This window comes from Cornus florida, unplaced genomic scaffold (assembly GCF_030987335.1).
Source record: "Cornus florida cultivar Cherokee Brave unplaced genomic scaffold, ASM3098733v1 CherokeeBrave_3.0.0_Hap2_Chr04, whole genome shotgun sequence".
Lineage (NCBI taxonomy): Eukaryota > Viridiplantae > Streptophyta > Magnoliopsida > Cornales > Cornaceae > Cornus > Cornus florida.
In genome coordinates, this window is record NW_026775574.1 from 101,109,326 (window position 1) to 101,130,722 (window position 21,397).

At 40.4% G+C, this 21,397-nt stretch overlaps 1 protein-coding gene across 3 annotated transcripts in view; it reads left to right on the forward strand.

Annotated features, from left to right (window-relative positions):
• The first annotated feature begins 1,229 nt into the window (after positions 1-1,229).
• LOC132304242 (mRNA export factor GLE1) overlaps positions 1,230-21,397 on the forward strand; it is a 32,795-nt gene continuing 12,627 nt past the window's right edge. For all 3 annotated transcript variants that reach the window (XM_059801826.1, XM_059801828.1, XM_059801827.1), the window contains exons 1-12: positions 1,230-1,460; positions 1,545-1,654; positions 1,960-2,127; positions 2,258-2,419; positions 2,967-3,087; positions 7,428-7,576; positions 9,946-10,117; positions 10,790-10,994; positions 11,870-11,979; positions 18,868-18,938; positions 20,078-20,159; positions 20,707-20,781. In XM_059801826.1, coding sequence (XP_059657809.1) covers positions 1,653-1,654; positions 1,960-2,127; positions 2,258-2,419; positions 2,967-3,087; positions 7,428-7,576; positions 9,946-10,117; positions 10,790-10,994; positions 11,870-11,979; positions 18,868-18,938; positions 20,078-20,159; positions 20,707-20,781 — 1,317 coding nt within the window. In that variant the 5' untranslated portion in view covers positions 1,230-1,460; positions 1,545-1,652. The remainder of the gene's footprint in view (positions 1,461-1,544; positions 1,655-1,959; positions 2,128-2,257; positions 2,420-2,966; positions 3,088-7,427; positions 7,577-9,945; positions 10,118-10,789; positions 10,995-11,869; positions 11,980-18,867; positions 18,939-20,077; positions 20,160-20,706; positions 20,782-21,397) is intronic.

Below are 21,397 nucleotides of genomic sequence, written 5' to 3' on the forward strand. Positions count from 1 at the left end.
AACAATTGTAATAGCAAAAATATTGTTAAAATTTTAGATTATAATAAAAATAAAAATAAAAAGGCAAAAGTTATAGCTAATAAAAAGTATTTAATTATATATTATCATTGAGTGGGTTCAGAGCTTGAGAAGTTTTAAAATCTCTTTCAAATTCACTCCTAAATTTAACTAATAAAAATTGTTAATATGAGTAGTCATTGTATATGTGTGAGGGGCGGAGGGAGGGGTAGGCCAGCACGGGCAATGTCACCCCTGCCCCCCCCCCCCCAAAAAAAAAATAAAAAATAATATATTAGTATGTGTGTGTGTGTATATATATATATATAAATCATTAATAAATTAATATATTAGCTTCCTAATATTAAAAATTATTAGATGGTCCTGATCTATTTAACATTGGTGGATTAATTCAATGAAGACCCCCTCCTTTCATGAAACTTTATAATTTATTAATAGACTCTTATGAAGCCATTTTCTTAATCCGAGAGTGTGTATTTAATTGATCAACCAAATATTAATGGATCAGGACTATCTAATAATTTCTCCTCTAATATAAAAAAGGAGAGAGAAGTTGGAGGAGGGAGGGTCAGGCTTGAGCTGGAAATAAGGAGCATTGCACAATAAAAGTCTACACAAGTAGAAATTTCCTTTCTTCTTCTTCAGAGATCTCGAAGGATGGAGGTTGCCGAAGCTCAACTCAAGGTCTCACCTATGACCTATGACCTATCTCTCGCCCTCTTTTTTGAATTGATCTGTTTCAATATTATGCTAATGCAGTATGTTGTTGTTTGCTTCTCGTGAAAAGTAAAAAAACATGTAATTGATTTGTTTCTGCTTTGAACTCTTTCTGGATTAATAAGGGAAATTTTGTTGGTTAATTAATGTGTAAAGACTGTAATATGATATGGAGTTGCTACATTTATTTGTAATTTTGGAACCCTATTTATGTACTAGGCAGTACGAAATTTGATTTGTTTCTATTTGGGGCATTATGAATTTTGATCTAAGATTGGAATCTTACGCTAACATAGGATTCTTTAAGTACCGACACGTGTCTCTGTAAGTACATGGGTGGGTTTGATTCTCCCTTGCTAGCAACTTCCTCTTGTGGGGGCAGAGTATAAATTTTATAGAATACGGTGAAGGGTATTTTTGGAATTTCAGATCTTAAAAATGTTGTCATGGCGCATGATTTTTAACCGACCTCTCCTAGCACAGTCTGACGAAAGGCCCTTTAGTTGCTATAAAAGATGTTTTATATACCTTGACCCTTTAATAATTAAATTTCGGTTTATTCCAAACGCTAATTCACATCCAATCCTAATCTGGTTAACTGTAGGTTTAATTCCTGAACAGATGTTTGGATTCGAGGACCGTTACCATACAGAGTATAAAATGAACAGTTCCGGCCTTCAACATTCTCTGTAATTATCAAATTTAGGGTTTCAAATTTATGTAAGGTTAGGGTTTTGTATTGATTTTAGTTTACAAAATTTATAGCGATAGGTTTTTTATTCTAATACAAAGTTCTCAGCGTTGTACAGAAATTATATCTATTCAATTGAAAGGATAGCATCTGCAACCGAAAGTACCTGGTGAAAACAGTCTGAAGAGGAAGCATCTACATTGAAGAGTTGCTTAGAGTGTTAATAATGTAAGTTCAGATTTTCTCTTACTGCCTTTTTTTCTGCTTGTTTCAACGGAAAATAGTTCATGGAAAATAAAAAATTGGAATCCAAACTTAAATTTGAATTTTTTTTGGATGATTTACTCTGGGTAATCTGTTTTTTTACGCATGAAATTTATAGTTTACGTTAAAGAAAGTGGAAAAAGTTTTCTATGGAAGCAAACATAGCCTAAACATTGTTGCATCACTCTAATTTAGGTGTCTGAATCTCTCTCTCTTTCTTTTTTAGTTTCTTATGTTGTTCTGATTTGTTGAGTTATGGGTTGATCCAGGGGAGCTTTAAAATTGGAACTTGGATTGCCCCAAAGTATTGATGGACTCACTGTTGATCCACAGCCTGACTGGACTTTTGATAGTCTTTTCATAGAGCTCAGTTCAATTGAAAAGAAGCTCGATACATCTCCGATATTTCCTGTGCCATTTACCAAAATCAGATCGCGGTATTGTGATTGTATAATCATTTTTACTTATCTCGCAAAATGGGATCCCCGAAATTTTTGCTCAATAAAAATCTGCAAGTACTTTTATGTTGGTTAATGTGTATTTAACATTTTGGTCACCTCCTTTCAGAGAACTTTCAATTATGAAGGATATCAGAAGAAGTCCGAGGACTTTCGCAATGCATATATCAGACGATGAGATTGAGGATGTGGGAAGTGATGGTGATGGGGAGGCTCGTGAGCAATTTCTGGTTCGGGGTAGACGATTTGCTTGTGATGAACTTTACATAAGGTGCACATTCATATTACATTCCTATCGTCAAACTTCGTGTATAATTAAAATAGCAAATTAACAATTAAAAGAAACTAGCAGTAACATTAACTATACATGGGGAAGGTAACACTGTAGTAGCAGGAAGTTCCATTAGAATTTAGAGGGTAATGGTATAGGATTTACATTGAAATAGGGGATCAAAGTTTTATGAGTTTGAAAACAAGTTGAGGGCTTAAGGCTGCGGGCTTAGATAGGAGGTTTAGAGCTTCAAAGGAGCCTCATCAATATTTTGGATAATTTTGAAAAATTACAGAGTCCGATTAGGGAGCCCTTGCTAGTTTCTAATTTATGAATATAGATATTGTGTATGAATCTCACAGCGGCACTAAAAATATATAATGTGAGCTGTTTGAGGGAATCAATTTTGTATCGCGACTTTTGAGTTTACTCTTATCATTTGAGCATGTGATTTTTTTCCTCGTTATATTGTTCATGATAACAATATAATGATTTTAAGATATGCAAACTGTTTGTCTGATGATGGATGACTGTGTTTGTTCTTCAGTGACAGCGATGATTCTGGAGATGAGTCAGCTCTTGAAACCCAATATCATTTGATGGACAAAGTGGGATTAGTAGAAGGACCATTATTAGAGCTAACTCATGAGTATCAGATTAGTATTACGGTGCGTAGCTTGTTGATTATTTTGTTATAATAATATCACTATTGAAAGTTTTGAAATTGACTAAATTTGAGAGTGTATGTGCATTTATTTATTAAATTTATTTATTTTTTTGATAAGTAAAGATGTATTAGAGAGTGTTCAAAAGGGGAACACATCTCGTAGACAACACAAAGGCCGGAGCCCAAAAGAAAAGGTCCTACGGACCAAAGGAACCCAAAAAGTCAACTAACTCCTCTATTGAATTACAATATGTCCCCTTCGCCCAACAAAAAAGAAACTAATAATACTAAATTTCAAAACCCCAATGGAAGATTCCTCCCCATCAAAAGATCTTCTATTTCGCTCCTTCTAAACACACCACCAAACGCAAAAAGGTGCCACCCTCCGACCATCATGGGATCCCACAGAACAACCTCTCAAAGCGTCAATCAATCCTCTCGAAGACCGTGGCATAACTCACTGAACACCAAACAAGCCAAAAATAAGACTCCAACAGTTATAAGCTACAGGGCAATGCAAAAGGAGATGATCCACCAACTCACCATCCTTCTTACACATGCAACACCAATTGATAGTAGCCTGTCTTCTCTTTCTCAAGCGTTAAAATCTTACCCCAAACTGTGGTCCAAACGAAAAAGGCCACTTTAACGGGAGCCTTTGAGCGCCAAACCGTCTTCCAAGGAAAATCAACCCCTGAGAATTCGGAAAGGCAACAAAACGCGGAACGTACATCAAATCTACCCTGGGCAGAGGGCATTTAGAAAAGGGAGTCAAAACCTCCACAATCCACCTCTTGTCTATACAATAGATCCAATAACCAAGAAATGTCATCTAGTTCCCAGTCTTGGAAATTTCGATGAAAGCGCACATCTCAAGAAAACCTGCCGCCATCAAGCCGATAACAGTCGACAAACAAAACATGTCTATCAAAGGCAATCTTGAAAAGCCTAGGAAAAAGACAAGCCAAAGAACGATTACTACACCATAAGTGCTCCCAAAATTGAGTATCCGGACCATACCGAACTTTAAATCTGATGTGTTTTGAAAATTCATCCCAACCTTTCCGAATTAATTTTCAAACACTAACTCCTCCGACAGATCTAGACACACGAGAACACCATCCTCCTCTCTCCTCCCCATAGTGACACGAAATAACCCTCCACAATCGATGACGCTCGCCTCCAAATCTCCATAACCACTTGCTAAGGAGGGCCCTATTGAATGGGGGCAGCCTCCTAATGCCCAAACCACCCACAGCTGAAACGGTCTGCACACCTACTCTTAACGGACAAGATGGTACTTAAACTCCTTCCCCAAGCCGCCCCATAGAAAATTTCGCTGAATCCTCTCAGCCACATAGAACGGGACCTGAAAAAGAGAAAGAAAGTACGTAGGAAGACTCGATAATGTGCTCTTCATAAGGGTGACCTTCCCACCCTTCGAAAGATACTGCTTCTTCCACCCGGCCAATTTTCTCTCAAACCTCTCAATCACAGGATCCCAACCCCCCACCGTCCTTGACGGAAAACCCAACGGCAGCCCTAAATAAGAAATAAGAAAATAGCTAACCCCACATACAAGCACCGATGCAATAGAAGTAACATCACGAACCTCCCCCACAGGAACTAAAGTGCTCTTTTTCACATTTACTTTCAGGCTAGAGACTATCTGAAAGCAAATCAGAACACACCTCAAGTATCGTAGCTGCAACATATTGGGGTCACAGAAGACCAGAGTGTCATCTGCAAACAGTAAATGAGTAATCTCAAGTTGATGATCCACATCTCTGCCCACCCTGAATCCGCTAATAAAACCCCAAATTCACGGCCCTCCTCAACAGTCTACTTAGCGCTTCCATAACAAAGATGAACAGAAAAGGAGAAAGAGGATCCCCCTGTCTTAGATCCCGAGAGCTGCGAAAAAAACCAGTCGGAACCCCATTAACCAAAACCGAAAATCTCACCCTCCTCAACAGTATACTGAGCGCTTTTATAACAATGATGAACGGAAAAGGAGAAAGAGGATCCCCCCGTCTTAGACCCCGAGAGCTATGAAAAAAACCAGTTGGAACCCCATTAACCAAAACCGAAAATCTCACCGATGAAATGCATGCCTCGATCCACATCCTCCGTCTCACCCCGAAACCTAATCTCTTCAACAAATAAAAGTAAGAAGCTCTAGCTAATATGGTCATAAGCTTTTTCAATAGCCAGCTTACAGAGAACATCGGGGACACCACTACTCAACCTAGAGTCCACACACTCACTAGCGATGAGAGTAGAATCCAGAATCTGCCGGCCGCCAATAAACGCGTTCTAGGACTATGAAATAACTCCGTCCAAGACATCCCTCAATCTCAGGGCGAGGACTTTAGCTATAAGCTTATAAATGCACCCTACTAAATTAATAGGTCTAAAGTCCTTGACATCAGACACTCCACCCTTCTTAGGGATAAGGGCAATAAAAGAAGCATTCAACAACTTCTCAAACCGGCCATGCGATTGAAACTCATGAAAAGTGCCCATCACCTCACCCCTAACCACATCCCAACTCTCCAACACGAACCTCATAGTGAAACCATCCGGGCCGGGAGCTTAATCACCATTACATCTCTTCAGCGCCTTAAAGACTTCCTCCTTAGAAAAAATAATCTCAAGTCCATCCTCTCCATCTCAGAAATTGAGTTAAAGGCAAGGCCTCCAAATCGGGGTCTCCATTTGAATTTCTCAGAGTACAATCCTAGTAGTAGGAGGCAATCCCCCTGCACACTTCCTCCTCCCTACACAACCCCACCCCATCAATACGGATTTTCCCTCCTGTGGGCATTGGCAAGCCTATGACAAAACCTCGTATTTCAATCACCCTCCTTAAGCCATAAAACCCTAGATTTCTGATGCCACAAAATCTCCTCCAGAGTAGCAATCTCAGCAATATTCGCCTGACACTTTGCTCTCCGAACACTCTGAGCCTCATCAATACCACCCAGCCCTTCCAGCCACAATCAATCTCTGCAATCTCAGAAAGAGCCCTGTTTTGCGTCCATTCCAAATTCCCAAAATCCTCCTTGTTCCATCTCTGAAGCTCAGTCTTCAACAACCGAAGCTTCCCAGCGAAAACAAAACTCGAAGTGCTAAACACCGAAGCCTCCTCCCACCAGGACCTGACTCTCCCATGGAAGTTCTCCGCTCTATGATAATCTTTTGGGCACTTGGCGTGCCAAGATATGATAATCTTTTGGGCACTTGGCGTGCCAAGATATGATAATCTTTTGGGCATTAGCCATTAGGAAATTGGAGAGCTTCATAATCTGAACAAAAACAAACTTTGTGTATCAAATAATGATGCAAAACCTCAAGCTTTGATGGGAGCATGATACATAAGAAGGTGTCTGTGTGATCACTCTTGGTTTAAGATGGATACAATACCTATTTGACATACATTAATAAACACATTTCTACAAATTCTGATGAGTTTAGGAGAGGGCTTCAGTGAACCTTTTCGTGATTAATATGAAGATCTCTTTAGCATTATCTGTTCACACAGAATTTTGAAATTTCATGCCCTTGGTCATTAGTGCAATAATAGTGCTATTTTTATTTATTTTTTATTTATTTATTTTTAAAATCCAGTGTTATTGCGTTGCTAACTCATCGACACTTGCATGATTCGGTTTTGGACTTCAGAATTGGTCACTGCACTTTTATTGTGAATATTACCCTGTTTCTTTGTGCTGAAACAGCATAGCCTGAGCAGGACACCACATTGTTTCTCATGAATGAAATTGACAGAAAATTTGTTTCTTCTTTAAACTTGTGAAACCTAACACGTGATTAGCATGTTCATGAGGTGAAGAGCCCTCTGTTGTATAGAGGTATGCTTATAATAGCCTAGATTAACCATGTTCTTTTCCCCATATCCCTCTAACCAGTTCTAAAATTTATGGGCCAGCTCTATTTTTTCTTAAACACAGATCTATATCATATTTACTTTTTGGCAAAGTTGTTACCCTATCCTCAGAGTTGTATGTGGCAACCATACTTCATATTGTTGCATGAAAATTGAAACTTGAACTTGTATACAGTATATGTTACTTTACATGCTGATAGCATGGCCCTTTCAACTTGTCTCCTTTGGTATGTACTATTTTAAAACTTTTTCATGTAGTGCCTAGAAATGAATTTCATCTAGCTTTGCCATACTTGGAATTAATATGCATCCATAACTCTCTCCCTCTCTCTCTCTCACTCCCCTCCACACGGAAAAAGATGCATTTATATGTTCAATTCAATCTTCTCTGATAAGTGCATATATTTAATCTGTCATGATTGTCTTGATTACAGGAGGAAATTAGAAACCAAATTGTAGCATTGGAGACAGATCTGATGAGTGAAAACGAGAAGTTTACCTCTGCACTTGCTCGAGTTGAGAGACATACTGAAGCAAAGCGCGACATAGACAGGAAACTTGATATGCATTATCAACGCAAGATGTAAGATTTTGTATTCTGGTTCTTCATAAAACATCATAGATAGTTGAAACAAGTGGGAACTTTTAGTTTTGTCACCAACGTTTTTATTGCCCGTTCATTCTGTTTGGTTGTTTCAGTGTCATCTTTGCTAGTTAGTTGTCGTGTTTAAATGTTTTCGAGTTACGTCATAGTGTCTGTGATACTGATTAGCTGGTCTGCCTGAATGTTGTTTTTGTTTTTGAGAAGAGTTGCAATTTCAAAGGTTATTGTAAAATACAATATTGCGTGTCTCAATTCTTCTTTGTGTAGGTTGCTTGCCTGCTTGAAGACCTTTTATGTTGGTTATTTTAACTAGTTGAGAGAGACCCTAAAACTAAAAAAATCAGCTTGTTTAGGATTTTTGAGAGCAGGCCGATCAATAACCATGCAAATCCAAAACAGATTCACCTTTTTCCCGACGGGAGGTGAGGAAAAGGATTGAAACTCTGAACTTTATGCCTGATGTTACAGAAATAATAGAATAGGGAAATGTATGCTTTTCTAAAGGCACTTGTCTGTAATTTAGTAGATATCATTATATATTGAACTTGAACACATTGATTCAGTAGTTTCTGTCACCCCTTCCAAGTAGTACTACTGTACTAGAAATGTGGGCAAAACCTTTTCCTGTCCAATACTTCAAAGGAACGTTGAAACTTTAACTTTTCCTTCACGAGCTTAAGCCTAGGTCAAGGCCTCAAAACGATTAGTTTCCCAGCTACATGCCAGGAACCATTCTCAAGGACCATTTCTTTATATTGGGCACTTTAACTTGAAAAGGAAAAAAAAAAAAATCCTAGATATTTGTCCTAACATTCTCTTGGCACAATTCTTGATAAGCATGTGTGTAGTACTTTCCCTTTGGTAAGTGCTCAATAATCCATTCCTTTTATAATTCATCCCTTTCTCTATGATCTTTGAAAGAAAAAAGAAACCGGGTGAGTGTCATTCTTAGAAGAGGGTTGTATGCTTGAGATTTCCATTCTCAAATCTTTAAAATATCTGTGAGCTTATTGTGGAATAGACCACTCTAATTACCTTTGTCCCGTCCATTGGAGCTCAAATGGAGATGACTGCTGACATCCGGATCCAGAATAAACCTGTTATTTTTGCTTAGCTCAAGTGGGCTGCTTTAGTTGTCAATTAATATGTTGGCAATACTGTTATTTCTATAAATTGTTGAATTCGAATTTATCAAAGGAGGCAGGTTTACCAAGGGAATATTGATATTCCAACTTTTTTTCTCAATAAATAGCGTCTCCTGAGAGATTGCATTCGGAATTGGTTGGCTCAGTAGAGTATAACAGCATTAGCTTCTCCACATGGCAGGCTGGTTTGAAGCACAATTGGGAACCTCGTGGCACATCATCCACCTGATCCAGCAATCCATCTGGTAGATTATTGACTGCGCAGGAGTTCTCTCTGCTCCACACACCTTTTCAGTCTAGTTTCATTTTATTGCCCTCACAATCAGAATGATTTCTGCAATGGCTGAGCTTAAATCTTGCTCTGATGCGTCTCACTCGACCGGTTTGGTCTCGATTTTTGTTGTCCTTCTCGTAGCTTCACACTTCTTGATCTTCATACTTGCAGATTGAGCAACAGTCCAAACTAAAACAGATGCAACCTTCCTTTCCATTTCAGTGCCTTCCCCCTCGTTAGGCAAGATGGGTTTGGCAAGCTTTTTAATAGGCTTTAGCTCAAGAGTGAGTGAGGGTGTTGTTGCATTAGAGTTTGCTGGTGCAACACTAATGGCAGTTGGCTTCCCTTGTCTTTGCCGTCTGTGCCCAAGCTTGGTGTGCAATGGCAGAAGCTTTTCCTCCCTATCCTTAATTCCAATTGATACAACAAATCAGCTTTCCCCTCCAATAATTGCAGATTCTCTTGCACCCACAACATCAGCCGTTGTGGTTCCTCAGCTTCCCGCTGCTTCTGGATCTGTTTTATTCATCACAAATCTGCTGGAGCTCCTGCAGAACAACTGTCTCGTCTTCTTTCCCCTCACTAATCTGCTCTGCCTTTTCATGGGGACAATACGATATTGAATTTTCTGGCTCATACTTCGGAACCCAGCCCTAGGAAAGATCCAAATCATAATCTTTGTGCTGGGTGAGTTGGACAGAATTAGGGAATCATGCCCAAAAATCAGTTATTAATAATTCATTTAATATTCTTGAAAATTATGTCATTTGATTAATTTATATATGATTTTGATGGATAAATTTCATTTTATTTTTCTGTATATAAAAATATAAAAGTTAAACTATGATGCTATTTGGTACTATAATTCAGTATTTTGTTCTCACTGGAATTCTAAAAATGACTTATTGACACTCCTTGAATTACTGTAGTGCAGAAGCACTTGATAATCACTTGACTGCTATTCAGAGGGTCCATGAACACAGATCCCAGATCGAAGAAAGGAGAATAAGAGATGATGCAGCTTTCGAAGAGTCAAAAAGGAAGGAAAAGGCTCTTCAGGAAGAGAAACTGCGACAAGAAAAAATCAGAGCAGAAGCAGAGGTTTGTTAACTTGGGTTCAATTTCAGTGAATTTTTTTTTTGTTTGGGATGTAATATGCTAAGTGCATCCCATGACATCTGTAGCATTAATTGCTTTGTTTAGCAACAGGTTTACAATATTTTCCACCATCCGAACTTCTGAACTTCGAAACAGCGATCCAATGATTTCTGTTTCCTCCATGGCATCGGAAAACAGCATTTTTATATCAGACAGCATCATGGATTAGTTGAGAACGGGAAGCTATTGCCAAGAATTTCTTCTTCACATCTGCCAAAAATATTTCAAGCAGATAATTTTCCTCAATTGAATACTAGGGTTTTGCAAGGATGTGTGAGAACAGACAATATCATAATCACTTTATATTCATGAGATAGGGTGGAAGAAAATTTTGCTCTACGTATCATGGGCATATCAAAATTTTCTTGCCTTTGCTAGCTGTCATGCATTCATACTATATGTGCTCATGCTTCTACGTTGCTTTGTGATATTGATTGATATGTCAGTTATTAGATCGATTCCACTGTACCCACCTATAATTGGCTTGCTGGAACTTAATACCTTCTTTTGGCCACTTTATTCTAGTCCTGGCATATATACTTGCTGGAATTTCAAGAAAACTACTATGATGATACACTAGTATGCTTTTTTTAAGTTCTTGTTTGTTGGATGCAGGCAAGACTTGAGGCTGAAAAGAAGAGAGCTGAAGAAGCCAAAGCAGCAGCTTTGGAAGCTGAAAGGAGAGCAGCAAAAGAAGCTGCAGAAAGGGTTGCTACTGAAAATTTAAGAAGGGCTAGTGCTGCTGTAGTGCCTCTAAAAGAAGCTGATGGGCTCCAAACGGGATCTGGATCCAATATAATGCAGAAAGCAACATCAGCAGGTATTTATGTTTCCAAAAATTGAAGGAAAATATCCTTTTTTCCTCCCCTATTTCCAATTTTTAAGGAAATCAATAAATTGCTACTTGCAACTGAAGCCAAGAAATTTTATGGTCTCTTAGCATTTATAAAATCTTATTGGAATCAATTGATGATTATCTCTTTACGTGGTCAAATTCCTGAATATGATCAGCTATGATTACCTTCCCTCACTTACATTAACTGGTTTAGGCTGTTAAGCTTAAGTCATCACGATTTCTCTGTTTGCCACGGTGCTTTGCCTTTTTGGCCTTCCTCTTGTCATTGTAGACTAGATGCCTGTTCAGCATTACAGTTTGGTAGCCTAGAATTGCTACTATTTTGGAAAAACATTTTTACTTGTGTTTGGTGATATAAAAAAGAACTTTTTGGGAAGTTGAGATTTTTGGCACCTCGAAGTTTTTGGCTAAGCTCAAATTTGGTGTCTAAATTACATTTGCTAGTAAAGGTAAAATTTGTGGGAAAAATATGTATTTCTGAAGGAGTATAATAGTATATTTATTAAATATGCTTTACATATTTGCATTTGCAAACACTATTTTACCTTCCAACAACCACACTCTTTTATTGACAGTTCTAGAGGAATATTCGCTTCATTAGAGGCTACTGCAGCACAAAACAGGGCTCAATTCAAATAAAACAGCTGAAGTAATGCAAAATGTCAACTAAAAAGAGTTCACTATATTATTTATGTTAGCTATATTTCATTAAATACTGGCATCTTAATGGATTGTCAAACGCATTAGTGTTACTCAGATAGATTGGAGAACCATAAGAGAACTGTGTACAATTCTGGTTTCTTGACTTTATCATCATCAACTGGCCAATTTAATGACAGGAAATGTATTCAAGGGTGCTGCACGTGCTTTAGAGTTAGAGGAAAGAAGACTACAGATCTACAATGAAGTAGCTGCACATAAGAAGGCACTGGGATTGGATTCTAATAAGGTAACTGACTGCATGAAAGACACATGCTTTGTACTTTGTAGCTTCAGATTGTTTAGGTTGTTTTGATTTGATGCATAATATAAATGTTAATGTTATTTTGTTCATTTTTTTTTTTTTTTTTTTTTCAAGCACTATATGGTTTCCATTACGAATAAAATGAGTGTGGAAGCTGATACTAGAATGAGATCTAGGGTGGCTTATTAATTTAAATACAATTGCATATATTTATATATTCTTTTTTATGCCAAAGATCAGTGGAACCAATCAAGGGCGCGTCTGAAAATCTGAGTATTTGTAATCTCTCTTTCACATTAGAGTAATGGATGAAGCAAATGATCTAATCAACTTCTACAGCATGATTTCTAAAGACTTCTTCTGAATATTTAGTGAAGAACACTACAAAAATCTATAGATGCATTAGTAAGAAGAGGAAGTTTACATGCTAGCATGAGATAAGATTTACGCTCCAATGCACAGTAACATTCTGTAGATCAACTCAACTATTGAAGAAGTTATTAAAGAGATGAGGTCGTTTGTGGATGTTGCGAGGTTGCCCCGTCTGTTTCAAGGCGGAACTGTTAGATCTGCAAACACTTATCGAGGGCATTCGTTTTTCCTGGATAATGATTCGGTGGAAAGAAGAAGAGAGGACCTTCGATCGTGTTTGGTGGGTAAGTTTGACAAGGATGTGGGTGATCGGGCTCAAATCGCGGCTTGGGCTTCTCGTGTTTGGAAGGTTTCCCCCGGTGTTGTGATCTCACCTCCACCGGATTCTTTGTTGCTTTTCTGTTTCCCTTCGGCGAAGGAGGCGTCTCGTGTGCTTAAAGAAGGTTGTCGTGTTTGGGGGACGGCCACACTACGAATGAAATCTTGGAGTTTTAGGGTGGGGTGTTCCGAGGTGATGAAGGGTAAGGGCCTGAAGATTGTAACGTTGTTGGGTCTCCCGCTCCATCTTTGGAGCCATGCCTTGTTTGTTATGGTCGGCAATCTTTGCGGTGGTTTCATATGGGTGGATGCCGATGAAACAATTGACGCTGAAAGGGTACGCATAACAGTGTCCGACGGCAAGGTGTGTCCTCCTTTTGTTTTCATCCATGATGACCGTCTCTGCTACAAAGTGAAAGTGTGGGAAGAGAAGCCCCCTGAGCTTGTACCGACAACGGATAGTTTGGAAGGAGGTGATGGGTCACACCTGCTGAAGGAGACAGAATGGTTAAGGTGGGACTCGTTGGGGAAGAAAGGTTTGGCTGAGTTTCAGAGATGGGAGGAATGGAGGGATGATTAATGGAAACGCAACTCGGAATGTTTTAGGAGATTATTCACTCTGAGACGGAAAGAAGGCTTATCGGATGGTTATGGTGTTCGACGGCGAGAGAGATCTCGGGAAAGGCATAAGGAGGGTGGTCTTATTGGTCTTGGACGGCCGGCGTTTATGCAGATGTGGAGAAAGGCGCGTCGTCATGGTGCTTCTCACGTCAGTCAAGCACGTGGGAGGGAGAGCGTTGACAGCCATACACGTGGTTGGCGCAGGAGATTTGGCCGTTCAAAGTGGATGACAGCTGCATCCACTTTTATTTCAAAACATGGGGCTTCGATTAAAAGCAAGGCCGATTTTGGGGTTAATTCGGTGGCTGGGCCTATTATTGGGCTGAGGGTTAAGGCTGCTGGATCCAACTCACTCTCTCCCTCCCTCTTGTGGGCTTATGGTTGGTAAGCCTGGCCTGATTTATGATGCTAAAATGTCATCTGGTGGGCCGGATAGAGGTGGTGCGGCCCAATCATTGGATGTTGTAGGCTGTGGACATGGACCCGTTGTTGTGGGTTGCGAATTGAAGAATGGACCGGGCTCTTTTAATGCTTCTTCTGGGCCAGTGTTGGGCAACTAGTTTGGGCCTCTATGTGATGGTGTTGATAACATCGACTTTCAGCCAAACAGAGATTTTCCTGAAGGCTCTAGAAAAAGTCGACGTGCTAAGGAGCAGGTGCAGGGTCTCTGTATGAAGAAGAAAGTAATTTTCCCCCTGTGCGCAAAAAATGGTCTAGAAAGGAAAAGCAGAAGTGGATTCCGATTTCGCAGCTCGCCTCTGGATTGGGTATGTCTGGTGCTTCGCCTATTAACTCTCCTTCTCTCCCTTCTGCTTCCACTTTTTTACCTTGTGGGGTGTCTTGAAGGAGCTTGGTGCCGAAAAAGGGTGTTGTGCCCTCTGTGTCTAAATGCTTGTCTCCGGTTTTTGAACGGGAGCCGGTGCTTGATCTTGAGAAAAGACCTGTTGACGATGGTGATTTGGAGATTGGTCCTACTAGGGTGTGTGATGTTAACAGTGACGGATTTACTATGTGTGTGGGTCGGGATGTGAAGATACGGATTGATGATGTTTCAGCTACTGTGCTCTTGAACGAGTTGAGAGCTCATCTTGTGTCGAGGGGCTCTGTCACTGAATGGAATGATCGGTTGGCCGATGAGGTGTTTAGAACTCCTCTTTCTTGCTGCTCTCCATCTTTGTCATCTGTTGAGTATGGGGAGGATGAGTCATGCTCCTCAGCTCAGGGGGATGCGGGTATGGTTTTGTGGAACGGATGTGAGTCTGATTTTGATTTGCATACTCCTTTGGCAGTCGTTAGACCAGAAGATAATTCTGCGGAAGGAAGGGGATTTGATGCAGGGTTGGCTGATTTGGAGAATGATTGGATGAAAGAAAATGGTGTCGAGATAGGTTCTCTTTTGGGTGTGTCATTTGAGGGTCGGATGGAGGAGGCGACTAATCTTTTCCTTGATGTTCTTAATGCTCAGTTAGCTGATAGAATGGATTGCAAGGGAAGTGCTCCGGTGGTGAGTGAGGAGAGAGGGGCTCTAAGTCCCTCGACCGTTGTTACTTATGAAAGGAGGAGGAGGGGGGCTAGGGAGAGGGCCAGTGGGAGGAGGGGTGAGATGGTCAATTCTACTGTTTCCTTATGAAGCTTCAAATTCTCTCATGGAATGTCCGGGGTCTTAACGACCCGGCTAGAAGGAAAGTGGTGAAATCGGTGATTTGGAAAGCGGGTGGTCATCTTGTTTGTCTTCAAGAAACAAAGATTGCTTCCATGACGGATGTGATTGTTCGAAGTCTGTGGGGAGGGAGATTTGTGGAGTGGTGTGCCTTGGATGCAATTGGCTCTTCGGGTGGTATCCTGATTATGTGGGATGTCCGTTGGATCGCTTTGTTGGATTCTCAGGTTGGGCGTTTCTCGGCTTCCTGTATTCTATCCATGGTGGAGGATGGCTTTCGGTGGGTTTTTTCTGGTGTCTATGGGCCTACGGAGGATAAAGAATGCCATTTGTTTTTGGAGGAGCTTGGGGAGATTCTTAGGCGATGGTCTATGCCTTGGTGTATCGGGGGGGATTTCAATGTTGTTCGTTCCCCTTTTGAGAGATCGACAGGGGGTAGATGGTCAGCTAATATGATGGCTTTCTCAGAGTTTATTGACGCTTGCTGTTTGCTTGATTTGCCTTTGGTGGGTGGCCTTTCACTTGGTCCAGTGGACGTTCTCCTCCTACACTTTCACGTCTTGATAGATTCTTGGTGTCGAGTGATTGGGAGGAGAAGTTTTCTGATGTTGTTCAGACCATCTTGGCTCGTCCTTTGTCTGATCATGTTCCGTTGTTGTTGGATTGTGGCGGGCTGCGTAGCAAAAGATCCCCATTTAGATTTGAGAATATGTGGCTCCGGGCTGAAGGTTTCTTGGATCGAGTTCGTTCCTGGTGGGCGAGGTATGGAGTGGTTGGCACTCCGAGTCATTCTTTAGCAGGTAAGTTGCGTTTTTTGAAGAATGATATCAAAGTCTGGAACAAAGAGGTGTTTGGTAACTTGGTCTGGAGAAAGATTCGGGTTCTCTCTGAGATTGTTGCAATTGATAAGATGGAGAGTCAGGGTCTTTTGACGGGTCCTTTGAAACTTAGGAGGGTGGAGTGTCAAGCAGAGTTTGCTGAGATTGCTGTTTTGGAGGAGATTTCATGGAGACAGAAATCTAGAGCTTTGTGGCTTAAAGAAGGTGACAATAACACTAAATTCTTTCATAGACTTGCTAATGCGCACAGAAGGGGCAACCACATTGGGAGGATTAGGGTGGATGGGGTGTTGTCTATTAAAGAGGAGGAGATTAGTAAGAGCTTTTCTGAGTACTTTTCGACTTTGTTCATTGAGTCAGCTGATTGGCGTCCTTTGCTTGATGGACTTCATTTTGATTCTATTTTGGGAGAGGAGGTCTCTGTATTGGAAGAGCCTTTTTCAGAAGAGGAAGTTCTCTCTGCTCTGAAGAGCTGCAATGGGGATAAAGCTCCTGGGCCGGATGGTTTTACTATGAGGTTCCTTTTGGAGTGTTGGGAGGTGGTTCGGGAGGAGGTGTTGGGCTCTTTTCATGCCTTCCATGCTCAGGGCTCTTTTGAGAAAAGTTTGAATGCAACTTTTATTGTTCTTATTCCGAAGAAGGGAGAGGCATTGGATGTCAGAGACTTCCGTCCTATTAGTTTGGTGGGATGCTTTTACAAGTTGATTGCGAAAGTATTGGCTTCTAGGTTGAAGAAGGTGATGGATGGTGTCATTTCTGACTCTCAGAATGCTTTTGTGGGAGGTCGGCAGATCTTGGATTCTGTTCTCATTGCTAGTGAATGTGTTGATTCCCGTTTGAGTAGCGGTGTTCCGGGTGTTCTATGTAAGCTAGATATTGAAAAGGCATACGATCATGTGAGCTGGAGTTTCCTTCTCTACTTGTTAGAGAGGATGGGATTCGGTGGGCGGTGGAGGAGATGGATTCTTTTTTGCATCTCTAGCGCTCGTTTCTCTGTCCTTGTGAATGGAGCGCCGACGGGTTTCTTCTCTAGCTTGAGGGGTTTGAGACAAGGGGATCCGCTTTCCCCTTTCCTGTTCCTTTTTGTGATGGAGGCTTTTAGTAGATTGCTAAAGAAGGCTGTGGAGCTGGGTTTTTTGAGAGGCTTTCGGGTGGGCAGGGATGGAGCTTGTCTGTTGGAGGTTTCTCATTTGATGTTTGCAGATGACACTATCGTGTTTTGTGATGCGGATGCGTCCCAGCTGAGGTATTTGAGATGCGTTCTGATTTGGTTTCAAGTTGTTTCCGGCCTTAAGGTTAATGTTGGTAAGAGTATTCTTGTTCCTGTTGGGGATGTTCCGGAGATTGAGTTATTTGCTCACATCCTTGGTTGTTGCACTGGCTTCTTTCCCATTTCTTATTTAGGATTGCCTTTGGGTGCCCCCTTGAGATGTGTGGGGAGCTGGGATTCGGTTGTGGACAGAGTCGAGAGGAGGTTGGCGGGTTGGAAAAAGCAGTACCTGTCTAAGGGGGGTCGGGTAACCCTGATTAAGAGCACCCTTTCTAGCCTTCCTGCATACTTCATGTCTCTGTTTCAGATTCCTTCTTCAGTGGTTGAGAGAATTGAAAGATTGCAGTGCAACTTCCTTTTGGGGGGGGGGGGGGGGGGGGGGTCGTCTTGGTAAATGGCTTTGGAGGTTTTGGAGGTTTGGGATCGAGAGGCATTGGTTATGGAGGAAAGTTATTGCTAGCAAATTTGGGGAAAGTCGTGGCGGGTGGTGCTCCCTGGAGTTGCGTGGTCCAAGGGGGGTGGGAGTCTGGCATTTCATTCGGAGGGGTTGGGATGATTTCCGCAAGCATGTCCGTTTTCGTTTTAAAGATGGAAGGAGGATCAGTTTCTGGATGGATCTCTGGTGTGGGGATCTCCCTCTTGCTCTCGCGTTCCCTCGGCTTTATAGGATTGCTTCTCATCGACAGGCCATGGTTGTTGACTGTTATCATCTTGATAACGGGAGACTGTCTTGGGATGTTCAGTTCAGGAGGCATTTTCAGGATTGGGAGAACGAGGATGCTTCTCGTTTTCTGGAGCTGCTATACAGTCAGGTGATTTCTTTTGGGGGATCGGATTGGTGGTTCTGGATTCCTACCTCGCATGGCTGTTTTGAGGTTAGGTCCTTTTTCAGATGCCTTTCGGTTGGTCATGGAGATCCCTTCCCTTGGAAGTCTATTTGGCAATCCAAGGCTCCCCGCAAGGTCGCCTTTTTTGCTTGGACCTCTGTTCTAGGTAAGATTTTAACCCAGGATAATCTGAGGAGGAGGAATCAGGTGGTGGTTAATCACTGTTACATGTGTTTGTGTAATGAGGAGACTGTTGATCACCTCCTTTTACATTGCAGCATGGCCAGAGATTGTTGGGATCTGATGCTTCGTTTATTTGGGGTTCACTGGGCCATGCCTTTTTCCTCTAGAGGGTTGATTGAGGCTTGGAGAGGCGTCTCTGTTGGGGCTGGCATTAGGGATGCTTGGAGGGTTACGCCGCTTTGTATCTGGTGGTGTATTTGGCTTGAGAGAAATAGGAGATATTTTGACGGGTAAAAGAAGCCTGTTGCTATGCTCAAGTTCTTTGTTATTTATATTCTTTTTTGTTGGGTTTCAGGAAGAGATTATAGATCTATGGAGGAAATTATTGTTTTTTTGGCCTCTCTGAAGGTCTAAGGAGCCCTTTGGCCCTTCTGTTCCTTTTGTTCCGTTGGGCTTCGCTCCCCTTTTTAGAGCGTTTTTATAAAATCTTACTTATCAAAAAAAAAAAAAAGAAATTTTTTTTTTCAACTATCTTTAATTTTGAGTAGCACATCTTCTCTGAAAGTACTAAACTGGCGTGTTAGTTAGATGGGGGTGGTGGCTATGAACTTATGTCCTATCTATGTACTAGTTATATTTATGTCATAGAATTTTAGTGTCAGTTTCACATTTTAATCTTATTTATATTATTTAAACCCAGTAACCATATTCAACCTGAAGCTTTTTTCAGTAAGCTGAATTATGTATGTCGATCAATTAGTCACAAGTTGTCATTTCTGTCAGGATTATCGCAGTCGTGGGATGCAAGTAGCTAGACAGATCAGAACAATAAGTGGGTCAAAGGAAAATGTTAGGTGAGGCATATAACTTCATTTAAATTATAGCCTGTTCAAGTATCTTTGATTATGGGACTTCCCACTCCTGCAACCTTATCTAACGTTTTACTTAATTTGAGAAGCATTGTAATTCTGCTCGAATGCTTGTTCTGTTTGCGCTACATAGTTTGCTACTATATCTGAGACCAGTTTATGTGATCATGCTGTCCAGAAATATTACTATAGGCTCCATTTCAATGTTTTTTTTTTTTCCCTGGGTAAAGTGGAAAATTTATAAATATAGACAATATTGTACGTGAGGATAAACAAGGGCATACCCTCAAAGGAGAACAAATAGATCACAGATCCAGCAAGGAAAAACAAACAAGGCCAAGACCTCGAAGAACGAACAAACTAAAGATAGATCCTAAACCACAGTAAAGGACCGAAACAGAGTCAATGAAACAGATACCAGCATATTATACTGCATCAAGCAAGGACGTGTTAGCTGATTCTAAAACCTCCCACCAAATGAATCTAGCAACCTCCACAGGATCTCTAGATTTATGTTGGTGCAGTTTGAGTTCCTCTCATACCAAATTTGCCTTTCTGTGAGTAATTCTCCTATCCACAGACCATTGAAGCAGGTGGTGAATTGAAGAATACTGCTGCAAGTTCCAGTCCAGTAAATCAGAGAACCAGGTCCAAATAGCCACTGCAAATGGGCACATCACAACAACTGATCCAAATCATCATAGGCAGCCCAACAATTGTGACATATTCTGTATACCTCTAATCCTCAAATTCTTTAAAGAGAGCAATCTATTTTGAATAGCAAGGCAGCAAGTTATAGAAGCCCGGCCTGCATCCACTCCAACACACCTTGAACCAGTTGACAATAGCCAGCTTAATTTGACATTGCTCCCGGGCACTTTAAAGGAGAAAGTGCCATGGTTCCAACAAGAGAGTCATTCGCGGGATGAATTGGAATTGAAAGAAACAAAATTTCTCAGCTGGTTAATTCAAAGTTGGTTGGTGTTTGATGTGAATTTGCAATTTTTTTTTTGTTGCATCTCTTAAAGTTTTCCTCATCAATATTTTCCAACTTGGGTTGGAATACTTCAACGCTGTTATTTGATCAACAAATTGGTTGTTACTTATCAATTCATTTTTTGCAGAGCAAAAACAGATGAATTAATTAAGATCTTCATAGATTCACCTTGGCCTCAGACTATCAGTGTTGCAATGTTCGCGGAGAAGGTAATATCCATTGTTTATGGTTGATAGTTTTTTGTTCCTTCCCTAGTTCCTTTACTTGGCTTGATTTGTTTGCTGGAAATATGATGAAAAGAAAAGAGAACAATATTTTGAATTATTCAATATGTTTTAAGTGCCATGCTTAGATATTCTGTAGGTGGAAAATGGTGGGCGTCTCTCTCTATCTCTCTTGTTTTCTTTTTCCTCCTTTTGAAATCTTGGGTTATTCAACTTTTGGATCTTGGATGCCCACATTTTGTTTAATGTATATACAAGTCAAACCATCAATAATTACATTGGTATATATTTTCTTTTGTTTTCCTCCATTTTTTTCTGTAACTATATGGAGTCTCTACTGTGAAGCTGTATACATCACAATTTTAACTCTCCCTTTAGAAGTCATAGACTGTTGTTGCTTCTGTTGTGCGTATGTAAAATTCTAGTTTCTTGCTTGTTTATCAAGAAAACAAAGAAAAGAAAATAAAGGAAGAAAGAGTTTAAAAAGTAAATAAATCAATGTACTGATGGTGTTCCAGTTTTGATATTACAGGTTGTCGCACTTTGCATAAACCCCACCAAAAGCATTTTTGCTTATGGTCATGTCATTGCTCTTGTTACTGCACAGGTAATGCATGTTTTGTTTCTTGCTATTGCTTGCCCCTACTTTTAGTTGTTTAATAGCTTATGCAGATTAAAAATTATAATAACAATATAAAAGAATCAAAGAATAAAACACTCAGTTTTTTTACCTGTTAATGGGCCTCACCCTGATCTTAACCAGGGCAGTAGCAGCATACATTTTTGTGTTAGACAGCGTCTCTCAGATGATATGCATTATTGAATCTCAGTGAATTGATTTTGGATTGGTTTGATATTCCCAAATAATTATTAATCACATGAACTGAAAGATTAATCCGATATCAACCAATCAATCAAGTAAATATTCCAGCAATCATATGGCTACACCACAAAAAACAGGCACACAAGTTTATCTGAAAAAATCCTCAATGTAGAAGGTCGCAGGACAATTATAGAACTAATCATCCGATTTATCAAGTTCGAAACAAAGATAAATTATTTAACACTTGGAGCAATCTATTTTTACTATTCTTCCTAAAGAGCTCAGTCTCTGGTGCCAGCATCCCGGTACCATGTTCATTACTTGTTCCCTACTTTTAAATTTGTGCGGTGTCAGACCCTACTTTTGCAAAAAGGTAACAAACCCCCACCCACCCCCCCTC